Genomic DNA, 12041 nt, shown 5'->3' with positions numbered 1-12041 from the left:
GCTACACAGTGAGTTCAAGGCCACCCTGAGCTACAGGAGACCACGTTTAAGCTCTTGCCGGAAGAGTTTTAGGCCAAGGGGGTCTGAGTTGACACGGGGACATGGATTTCACCAGACATTCCCAATAATTAAAAACAAAAACAAAGGCTGGAGGGATGGCTAAGTGATTAAGAGTACAGGCGGCTCTTTCAGAGGACCTGAGTATGATTCCTGGTACCCATATGATAGCTCACAACTGCAAGTTACTCCAGTCCCAGGAAAGCCACTACCTTCTTCTGGGCTCCACAGGTACCAATCAGCACTTGGATCATGCCTATAAACCCAAGACTTGGGAGGCAGAGGCAGGCAGGTCTTCAAGGCTAGCCTGGTCTACCCAGGTGTTCTAAGACTACACAAAGGACCCCTGTTTTGAAAAAAACAAACAAACAAACAAACAAAACCCAAGATAAGTAAACTAAGAAATTAATTAATGAATAAAACTTCATGGTGCGGGGTGGCTCCTTAGGTAAAGATGGTTGGCATCAGTTCCATGAGCCTCAGGGTGGAAGAAGAGAACCGACCTCCACAGGTTCTCTGACTTCAGTGTGTATTGTGACACATGTTCCTGTGCATACACAGAGTGAAGAAATGAGAATGTCAAACACTTCTGAATTTAAAAATCCATGGTCTCCAAAAGTGTCTCTAGCACACTTGTAATTGGCCTTGGGCTGGGGTATGGTTCTGTGACACAGCTCTGGCCAAGCACACACAAGGCCTCGTAGTCCATCACGACCATGGGGTGGATAGCTCTGGGGGGCCTCAGAGGATCTAGTTTTGGTTTCCAGCACCTACACGTGCTTCACAAACATTTGTAACTCCAGTTCCAGAGAATCTGGCAACTTCTGACCGCCACAACACCAAACATGTATGTGCTACCCACTCTGGCAAAGCTCTTGTACACATAAAATAATAAAGGCAAGCATTCTTTCCTTGTTGTTGTTTTGTTTTGTTTTGTTTTGTTTTGTTTTTCAAGACAGGGTTTCTCTGTATAGCCCTGGCTATCCTGGAACTCACTTTGTAGACCAGGCTGGCCTCGAACTCAGAAATCCACCTGCCTCTGCCTCCCAAGTGCTGGGACTAAAGGTATGCACCACTACGCCCATCTTGGAAAGCATTCTTTAGTCCTGTGCAGGGTGATTCATCCATGCTTAAAGTGCTGTTAGCACAAAGCAAAGAGTGAATTTTTTTTTTTCCGAGACAGGGTTTCTCTGTGTAGTCCTGGCTGTCCTGGAACTCACTCTGTAGACCAGGCTGGCCTCGAACTCAGAAATCCATTTGCCTCTGCCTCCCAAATGCTGGGATTAAAGGCGTGCACCACCATACCCAGCTGCATAGAGTGAATTTTAAATTACAGTTAATTAGTTAACTTTTTAAACTTCGTGCTGGAGACGGACCATTATTCTGTAACCCAGGCTGGCCTAGAACTCACTGACCACGTGTGCTGTTATCCTTTGTAATCCCCTACACCAGAAAACCCAATTTCTTCTGAGCTCTCAGCTGAGCTAGTGTCTGTGTGTTGCTCGTCTGCCTTCTCTCCTTCGGAGCTGCTATTTCCTGATTCATAATTGTGAAGGGTCCTGTGGTGAGATCTCCTGACGGTGCAACTTCCTGTGTGACTCAGTCCATTCTCACCAGCTTCGGCGTATTCTCACTCATTATTTAGAAGAAAAAAAAAAGCCAACAAAACAAAACACGAGAAATGAAATAACTTGTCAACATTTTGTTTTATTTCTCTAAACGGTAACCAACACTAGCAGAAAAAGAAGTTTACGCACAATACCAGCATCATGGTTGGTATCAGAAGGGAATCTCCTGGCAGGGGCACTTGCCAGGAAGGCGGATGGCCTTGTTCCATCCTCAGAACCCACATGCTGGAAAGGAAGAACTGACTGTGGTGGGGGGATCCTCTGATCCCGGTGCCCCCCCCACACAATCAATAACGTAGTTAAAATAGTGTTTGTTTGTTCTGTGCAACAGGGTCTCTGTGTAACCCTGGCTGTCCTGACGCTCTCTATGTAGACCAGGCTGGTCCTGAACTCACAGACATCTTCCTGCCTCTGGAGTGCTGGGATTAAAGGTATGTGTCACCACTCTGGTCCCAATTAAAAAAAAAATTTTTTTTAAAGCATCAGAGTTGAAAGCCTCCCATGTGGATTTCTTATGAAGGGGAAATGGAGCTGGACATGGCGGTCACACACTTGAAACCCCGGGTCTTGGCAGGTGGAGGCAGGACGGTCAGATGGCTCAGTTGGTAGAGAGTTTGCCTTGAATGTACAAGGCTCTGGCTTCGCTCCCCAGCACTGAGTAAACCTAGGATGGCTGGGTGGTAAAGCAGCTAGCCACCAAGGAGGACTTACGTTTGGTTCTTCGTGGAGGAAGGAGAGAACCAGCTCCCAAAGTTGTGCTCTGTCACACGTGCTCCACGGCACGTGTGGCTCACACGTCTCACATGTGACTCACACGTCTCACATGTGAGAAATAAATGCACTCTTTTTAAAGTTTGGGGGCTGGAGAGATGGTTAAGAGCACTTGCTGCTCTAGTAGACAAACCAGCTTTGGTTCCCAGCACCCACATGGTGGCTCACAACCATTTGTATCTTCGGTTCTAGGAGATCCGATGCTGCCTTCTGGTCCCTGTGGGTACCAGGCATGCATATGCAGACAGGTAAACCCTCATATACATAGAATAAAAATAATTCAATCTTTTTAGAAAGTTGAATAGATAAACCTGGAGAGGCATGGACCCCTGACATCCCACAGGAGATAGAAGCGAGAGGGTCAGGAAGTTTGTCTCCTGTGATTCATCGCCAGCAGCCACGTGTGGTGTAAGATGGCCTCCAGCCTTTCACGGCCCAGCAGTGTCAGGCAGGCCACCTGACAGTGCACAGCTGTTTTCCCCTTAAAAGCAAAAAACCAAAACACCCTAGCTGTGTTGCTAAGGCTGGCTGGCCTTGAACCTGTAATCCTCCTGCTCAGCCTCCTAAGTGCTAGGAGGACTGCCACATTTAGCTTGTTGTGTCCCCTGCCCCCAGTTCATCAGCCCCCAACCCCCACCCATGTAGCCCAGGCTGACCTCAAACTCACTATGTAAGAGAGAATGCCCTCCCCATTGTACCTGCCTGTGTCCTCCTCCTCAGTGTTGGGGTGACACACCACTAAAGGTGCTTGGGAGGAACGCATGGCCTTGGGTAGCCTTTGCAAGTCCTCCTTCAAAGGGCCTACATCCCCAGTTTCCATCCTATCTCTGTTTGCTCCTGTAATTCAGAGTTCCCAATCTAAGCCTGGGACAGTGGAGGAAAACAGTGGAGGAAACTTCTAGAAACATCTCCAATACCCTGATTGGAAAGCATGGCCCGCTCTGTGCCAGGTACTCTCAATGATTGGTGACTGCCTTTGGCTCCTCTGCTGGGGTTGATTGAGGGTCATTGGAGGAAGGAACCATCAGGTGGAAGCCCTCTTGTTTGATGGCCAGCCCTTATATCTTCTACTCACCCCTGTTCTCAGACTAAGCCACTCTTTGCTGCTTGAGACCGGACACTGCTGTGGCTTGTGTCTTCCAAAAGGTGGGCCACTCCCCGAGCACTCATGGCTGTTCTTCTCCAGGGCTAGAAGTGGGGGAAGGAGCATGGCTGTGGCTCAGGTGATGGGAGGACAGCCCTGTGCAAGTAGGAAGGAGGGTCCCACTTGAAGTGAGTGAGGAAAGACTGGGGTCAGTGCTGAAGACTTAGAACAACACAGTTCTGGGGTGTGCCCTGTGCCCCAGCTTCTCCTCTGTGTACTTTGTCTTTTTGTAACTTTGTCTTTCTGATTTCTGCTATTGGGGTTTCCTATGTGCTAGGTAAGCACTCTGGTACAGAGCTATGTCCCCAGTACTGCCTGTACTTCTGACTGAAGCTGTAACATAGTCCTTCAAGGGGACTGCCAAGCTACCATCCATGGTTTGGTTTCGTTGTAGCCCAGGCTGGCCTAGAACTCCCAATATAATCAAGAATAACTTTCACCTCCTGGTTCTCCTGTTTCCCACAGCCCTTCAGTGCTGAGATTCTGCACTCGTGGCTTATGTAGTTCTGGGTGGATGCTGGGGCTTCCTGCATGCTAGGCTGACGCTCTCCTCACTGAGCCGCACCCCCACCCCTTTCAGCTTATCGCCATGGGGACAGTAAATTAAACTACGAATGGTTATTCCATTTTCTCTTTTCTTTCTTTTTTTCTTTTTTTTCTTTCTCTTTCTTTCTCTCTCTCTCTCTCTCTCTCTCTTTTTTTTTTTTTTTTTTTTTTTTTTTTTACGAGTTCTGTGTAGCCCTGGCTGTCCTGGAACTCACTTTGTAGACCAGGCTGGCCTCGAACTCAGAAATCCGCCTGCCTCTGCCTCTGGATCAAAGGCGTGCGCCACCACGCCCGGCTTCCATTTTTAAGTTGGGAGAACAACCAGCATCTGACAGTCGCTCACGCTCCTGCGGGCAGCACAGGAGGCAGGTTGTGTGCTTATGAACCTTATTAGCACATAGCGCTCCCCGGTTGTCTGGGGCTTCGGGACCTCACGGGCAGAGTTGGTATTTGAATTGTAACAGTACCTGTGGGCCCCACACATTGTAAAAGGCTTACTGTTCAGTCACTTTGTGAAAAGTTTTATGGGGCTGGTGTTCAGTAGGTAGGGTGCTTGCCCAGCATGTACAAAACTCGGGGCTCCACCCCAGAACAGTACCCACCAGGCACGGTGCTGTGTGTAAGTCCTCAATGCACCGGGGTGGTGGAGGCAGGAGGCTCGGGAGGTTAAGGTCCTCTTTGGCTGTGTAGCGTTTTACATCGTGAGCTCCAGGTTTCCCCTGTGCTGCTGCAGGAGCGATCTCCACCCTGAGATCCCACACTCCATTGAGCGAAGTAATTGGCTTGGGTTTGGGGTTGTTGGAAGGAAACTGCTTCGAACATTTTTGCATATTTCATTCAGTTACTATGCAAGGATTCTAAGTACTTGCCGAGTCCACAGGTGGGAATATACTGCATGTCAGTAAATGTTGCCAAACAACTTCCAAAGCGGTTTATTAAAATTTTCAATTAAGAAAAAAAAATTGATCACACTTTCTTTTGTGAGTGTGCATGCATGTGTATGGGTAAGTATATGTCATGATGTGTGCGTCTTGGTTACAGGACACTAGCAGGAAGGAGTCAGGTCTCTTCTTCCACTTTGTGGGACCCAGGGATTGAACTGGGATCTTTGGGCTTGGCAGCAAGCCCCTTTAACCTGCTGAACCATCTACTGGTCCTCACTTTTCAGTTGTAGGTGTATGTTGTGTGAACCACGGCAGGCACCTGTGGAAGTCAGGACAACTTTCAGAAGTTGATTCTCTTCAACCTGTAATTGTGTTCCAGAGTTCAAATGCAGGCTTTTGTGACAAGTGCTCTTACCCACTGGGCCAGCTTACTACACCAGCTGCACCAGTTTTTTACTTCTTGTAGTGCTTAGAAAGTATTCTGATGTTGCTAACATTGAAAATTTTCTTTTTAAAATTTGACCCATCCTGGGGTGTGTTACATGTTAAGAGTGTGTGAGAGAGGGACTGGAGAGATGGCTTAGCGGTTAAGAGCACTGATTGTACTTTCAGAGGTCCTGAGTTCAAATCCCAGCAACCACATGGTGTCTCACAACCATCCCTAATGAGATCTGATCCCCTCTTCTGGTGTGTCTGAAGACAGCTACAGTGTACTGATATATAGATAGATAGGTAGGTAGGTAGATAATAGATAGTGTATGAGAGAAATGATATAGAGGTTTTAATTTGTGTCTCTGATGACTGAGCTTGGCCAACTTCTTTCACCATCTTGTGAGTGAAGTTCTCTCTATCCCTTACTGTCCACACAGGCCCATCCTTGAATTTGGAGTTCTGACTGTAAGTTATAGCTAGCTTTTTATCAGGCCACTTGGTTGCTGTGGAAGTTTGAGGGGACCACCATGAGCTCTGAGAAGCCACTCAGGTGTGGTGAGGGAAGGCCAGGTGTTCTGACGTGTAAACCTTCTCACAGCTTTCTCTCTGTACCTGGGGATGAGGCCAGGCTGGCATCAGAGGAGGAAGCCAGGAGCCTAGGGATAGGGAGGGCACCTGGAGGGGCAGTTTGCCAGCTGCCCGTAAAACAGGCAGGTGCTGGAGCCAGTCCCTGTGATGCCAGGCAGAGTTCTGGGCTTTGCTCGGATGGGGGCTCTCAAGAAGGTGGCTGTCTAGCATACTTGACAATATCTGCATTCCTGACTTGGACAAGTTATTTGAGCCTGGAGAAAGGTTTGGTATGTATGCCATCATACCCAGCTTGAAAGTAGCTCTTAAAAATTACACTTGGTAGCCAAGTGGTCCTGGCAAACACCTTTAATCCCAGCATTCTGGAGATAGAGGCAGGCAGTTCTGAGTTCAAAGCTAGCCTGGTTTACAGAGGGGAGGTCCATGATAGCCAAGGCTACACAGAGAAACCTTATTTTGAAAAAACAAACCAAAACAAAAAACAAAACAAAACAAAAAACAAAAACCAACCAACCAAAAAAAAAAAAAAAACCCCAAAACAAACAAAACAACCAACCAACCAAAACCAAAACAACAACAACAAAAGCCATTTGTTTGGAAGTTTATGCTGTTGTACTTGTATTTTTTTGGTGTTGGGCACAGAATCCAGAATAGGCTCTTATCACTGAGCCACATGTAGCCTTTTGTATATTTCAAGTATCCCATCAATTTGTCAAGTTGGGTAGACTATGGACTGTAGACTGTAAACTACTTTTGCATCTTGATCTAGTTTGGGCCCCAGTTTTCCTTTGTAAAATGTAATGACAGGATTGTGAAACGAAAAATAGCTTTGTTTTAGAAAAACACTTAGCTGGGTGTGGTGGCGCACGCCTTTAATCCCAGCACTCGGGAGGCAGAGGCAGGTGGATCTCTTGAGTTCGAGGCCAGCCTGGTCTACAGAGTGAGTTCCAGGACAGCCGGGGCTATACAGAGAAACCCTGTCTCGAAAAACCAAAAAAAAAAAAAGAAAAACCCTTTTATAACTAGAGTTGTGCCTTGTCTGTGTATCAGGCAACCCCTGAGATCTATGTGGGGATTCAGCAGGTAGCTGTACTTGGCTCACCATGGTTTTGTATTAATAAAGTTTTATTGGGACACAGTCAGGATAATGACTTCTCTATAGCTATTTGACTTCAGTGGGTGCAGCTCTGAGTATGTGGTTCACAAAACCTTCAATATCCCTTTGTCTGTGAAAGTTTGACCTCCACTCCAGTGAGGCAGATGGTAAAAGACTCTGGCCCTGGCTACTAAGAATGGTGTCTGGTAGGAGTAACAGGTGGCTTCCATGTGGTCTGAGGGAGTTTTGGTGGAAATATTTGGGGCTGTACAAATCTTACCAGAGAATGTTCTGGGTAGAAACGATGGAAGCCCTGGGGCACTTGAAATGGTAAGTGGTCAATGGAGCCATGCCCAGTGGAGGGCGTGTGTGCCCAGCTAGCGTTCTGCAGATGGGACAAATGCTTGCTTGATTCTTTTTATTATATATATATATATATATATATATATATATATATATATATATATATATTTAAATCTGGTGTAGGAAGGTTCCTAACATGTACTGTGGTGCATGTGTGGAAGTCAGGACAGCTTGGAGACGGTCCTCTCCTTCCCCCTCCGCCATGCAGCTCAGGACATCAGGATGGGGTGGCAGCTTGGCCATCCTGCCAGCCCAGATTCCACACTTTTCATTCTCCTCTAGGCAGGAGTTGCTAATGAAGCAGCTGTCCCTGGAAGCTGGCTGGGAATCTGGCTGGTGAGGGCCAGGTTCAATGTTAGCATCCCTAGTATGCATGGGCCTCACTCCCAGGACCCTGCTCCTTGACTGGAAGCAACTGAACAAGAAACCTGCCCATCTGTGCCCTTCCTTTCTTTCCAAAGTGGTTTCTGGGTGGCAGGGCTAGGTTCTGGCTGATTGAAGGCTTCCCTCTGAGATTACTGGTTACCCTACTCTGCCCTTCTATCTTTCCTCCTTTTCCCAGTGGTGTCCCTGTGGCCTATGATAGGCTGAGCATCTTGTCAAACCTACAATCCGAAATTGCCCATTGCACTTGAGGAGGCACTGAAGTAGATATATATTCCTGGTCCCTGGAGTCTGTCTCTGTCTCTGTGTCTGTCTGTCTCTCTGTGTCTGTCTGTCTCTCTGTGTCTGTCTGTCTCTCTGTGTCTGTCTGTCTCTCTGTGTCTGTCTGTCTCTGTCTCTCTCGTACTGCTTGCTCTCTTTGGGTCTATTTCCCTCTGTATCTGTTTGTCTGACTCTTTTTTTTGTTTGTTTTTGTTTTTCGAGACAGGGTTTCTCTGTGTAGCCCTGGCTGTCCTGGAACTCACTCTGTAGACCAGGCTGGCCTTGAACTCAGAAATCCGCCTGCCGCTGCCTCCCAAGTGCTAGGATTAAAGGTGTGCACCACTACCGCTGGGCTCTTCTCTCCTTTCTTCTCCCTGTCTTTCTCTGTCTGTGTCTCTGTCTGTCTGTCTATCTGTCTGTCTGTCTGTCTCTCCTTTAGACAAGGTCCTGAATCTCACTATGTAATGAGGCTGGCTCCAATCTCCCAATCTTCCTGCATTAGATGCTAAGTGCTAGAATAGATGTCTTTTATCATGCCTGCCTCAGGATTTTTTTTTTTTTTTTATTTTATGTATATGAGTACACTGTTGCTGTCTTCAGAGACACCAGAAGAGGGCATCAAATCCCCATTACAGATGGTTGTGAGCCACCATGTGGTTGCTGGGAATTGAACTCAGGACCTCTGGAAGAGCAGTCAGTGCTCTTAACTACTGAGCCATCTCTCCATCCCCAGTGCCTCAGGATTTTTAAAGTTAGGTTTGTTGGGAAAAGTTCTTTAACAATTTCACATTTGTGTACATGTGCGTGGGTATGTGATGTCAACTTACACACATGGTCAGAGGGAGACTACTTCTGGCTCAGTTCTCTCAGCTGTCTTTCTGGTCCTCGGTCATTCTTTTATTCATCTGGTGCTAGGGATGACTCCCAAGGCTTCTGCTGTGAGGTTAATATTCTGCTGTTGAACTGTATATTCTAAATCCTTCCATACCATGTGGAAGGTAAATAGAAAATATCATTTCTCTGCGATCTGCTTTTTTTTTTTTTATTAAACCCAGATGGCAGAAGTGGTTCCTGGCCTTACCACTATACTACTTCATTGGTATATTGGTCCAGTTCACTTCTGAATTATCTTTTTAAGGAGGTGATTTCAGCTCTGATAGATGAAGCCACTGAGGAAGAGTCCAGATGGTGTGCTCATGGTCGTTTTAGAGGACAAGGGGGTGAAGATGGGGTTAGACGGGAGGCCTTTTGTTTAAGGGTTCATGTATTTCTTACCAAAATGGTAACAAAAGATGAGCAGAAGGGGAGGGGGATAGAGTTATGCCTATAGTTTCTCCTTCTGAAGATGTAAGTTCCAGAAATATGGATCATGGACATATAGTTAGACACTACAGAACCACACATTTCATCTTCCAGTGAAGATGGTAGTTACAGTGGGGCATACCCATAAATCCATCACTCAAGACCAGAGAGAGGCAGGAGGTCTGAACTTTAAGATCAACCATATTATCTATTGTATAGATAGTAAAGTCAAGCCTATCTTGGGTTAAAAAATTGTTGGTGCATTTAAGAGCAGTGTCCACAGCGGCCTTCCCCTGGAAGTGGAGTTACAGGGCTTCGAGTGGCTGGATGTGGGTGGGTGCTCTCCAGGGAGGAAGCTAGCCACTGCGCAGACAAGCCCACTTTTGTTTGTTTTGTTTTGAGACTGGCTTTCTCTGTGTGGCTCTGGCTGTCCTAGAACTCCACTGTATAGACTTGGCTGACCTCAAACTGAGATCTGCCTGCCTCTGCCTCCTTAGTGTAAGGGACTGCAGGCATGCGCCACCACCGCCTACCTTTTTCCTTTTTCAAGAAGATTTTGTTTTTAGACCAGGCTCAATACACAGAGATCCTCTGGCTTTTGCATTCTGAGTGCTGGAATCAAATGCATGCATGCCACAGCCTCTGCCAGACTCAAAAGATTTTTTTTTTTTTAAAGTTGTGTTTGTGCATGTGAGTGCAATGCCCATAGAGGCCAGAAGAGGCTGTAGGACCCCCTGGAAGTGGAATTACAGGGGCTTGGAGCGGCTGGATGCGGGTGCTGGCAAGCAAACCAGAGTCATCCTCTGCAAGAGCAGCACTACCTGCTCTCAAGTGCCGAGCCACCTCTTCAGGCAAGGGGGAGGTGGGTGGCGCCAGTCGCAGCACGGACGAGCCCACTATAGCCAGGAGGTGTGGGTGCCTCCGTTGCGCGCATGCGCACTCCCTTCGGGCATAGCATGGTCTTCCCCCACTCTCTTGCCCTGTGTGGTACATGCTGCTTCCGCTTGCGCCGCCCCCTCCCAATTGGTTTCCGCGCGCGCGAAAAAGCCGGGGTCTCGTTCAGAGCTGTTCTGTCGTCTGCAACCTGCAAGATGCCAGCGCGAACAGCTCCAGCCCGAGTGCCTGCGCTTGCCTCCCCGGCAGGCTCGCTCCCGGACCATGTCCGCAGGCGGTAGGTGCCACGCAGGGTGGGGGTGAGGGGCGGGACCGATGCCGAGGCATATATTGGGGGTATCTCCGGGTGGCCCTGCGGCCGCTGACAGCCAGGGCGCGCATGCGCGGGGCAGCGTTTGGCGCGGGCTGTGCTTCCTGTCGCGCGTGCCCTTAGCTGTTGGCGCCAAAATGGGTGGGGGCCGGGGTGCTGGCAAGCCCATTGACTGGGAGCTTGAGGGAGCAAGGGGATCAGCCCTCTGAAATAGAACAAGCTTGGGGACACCCTCAGGGGTTCCCCTCTTTGGTCAGCCAGGCTCCTGGGTGTGCAGGAAGTGCCCCTCTCCCGGCCTGTGGACACCCTGAAGCCCCCACTCCGCTCCAGCCTCCACTTCCGGTGCCCTGCAGATCCCGCCGCGCCCACCCGAGGGTCCCTCCGCCGGTTCCCCTGGCCCTGGTTCAGAAGGGCCCTCCTTCCCAGCCCCGCTGTCAAGTCCTAGGACCTTTTCTCTCTCATCCTGCCGGGCCGGGCCTGGGCAGCTTGAAGCCCTCGTGGGATTTTGTTTTGTTTTCATCCTAACGTAAAGGAGCTCCTGCGATCCTGGAGCTATCAAAGAGACTCTGCCTGGAAAGAGCTGGTGCTGCAGAATGGGCCCTCCACTTTGGCAGTGACATAACTCTGTCCCGAGATCCCAGAGCAATCGAGGAAACCTTTAACTCCATTCAAAGTGTTTATCAGGGGGAAGGAAAGATGAATGGTAGTGAGATGTCTCGGCCCCCGCCCTATTATTTTAGCCCCTGTAAACCAGTTCTTTCGGTCCTGGCGCCATCGAGGAAGCTTTTTACATTGTCCAGTGTTTATTTCGAGGAGTGAGGGATGGCAGGTAAAGTCCCCCATTTCAGTGCATATGAATCCCCCCTCTCCCCCCCCCCTCCCCAAGCAATCAAGGAAGACCTGGGTAATGGGCCCTCCACTAGTACCTTCCACGCCTCCATGAGGACGGCTGTGTGCAAGGATTGGCGGGAACACTGGATCCCGCTTCCTGTTCCAGAAGGGCATCGTCAATCCGTTCATTCCTGAAAGCTTGTCCCGCGCGTCATTGAGCATTAGTCATAGGTGCCCTGCTAGTGCTGGACACATCCCAACCCGATTCTGAGTCTGCTTTTGCTATCCCGGGGGTTAGTTTACTGGGGTGATGCCAGGCCGATTCCCATTTGAGCTTTGGGGGATAAAGTGGGAGAAGCGGCTGAATTCCCCTTGTCAAACACCCCTGCCCCCAGCTCGCCCCCAGGGTTGGACCTGAAGCTCTGTACTGAGCTACACCTTCAGCCCTTTCACTTGTATTGGAGACTGGCCTGGGATTCTCTCTCTCTCTCTCTGCCTGTGTCTTCTCAGTGCTGGGATTACTGACATGTGCCATCATGATGGTTTGGGT

General features: G+C 48.9%; 1 protein-coding gene across 7 annotated transcripts in view; it reads left to right on the top strand.

The window, feature by feature from the left end:
- Positions 1-3446: 3446 nt before the first annotated feature.
- Positions 3447-12041, top strand: part of Dnmt1 (DNA methyltransferase (cytosine-5) 1) — a 52683-nt gene continuing 44088 nt past the window's right edge. For 3 of the 7 annotated variants that reach the window (NM_010066.4, NM_001199431.1, NM_001314011.1), the window contains exon 1: positions 10356-10627. In NM_010066.4, the coding sequence (NP_034196.5) occupies positions 10548-10627 (80 nt within the window). In that variant the 5' untranslated portion in view covers positions 10356-10547. Of the gene's footprint in view, positions 3603-10355; positions 10628-10711; positions 11490-12041 lie in introns of those variants that run through there. The other 4 variants (NM_001199432.1, XM_006509988.2, NM_001199433.1 and 1 more) reach the window with 4 other exon arrangements.

The sequence above is a fragment of the Mus musculus genome, chromosome 9, assembly GCF_000001635.26.
Source record: "Mus musculus strain C57BL/6J chromosome 9, GRCm38.p6 C57BL/6J".
NCBI classification, from domain to species: Eukaryota; Metazoa; Chordata; class Mammalia; order Rodentia; family Muridae; genus Mus; species Mus musculus.
This window is presented reverse-complemented; position numbering and strand designations above follow the sequence as displayed.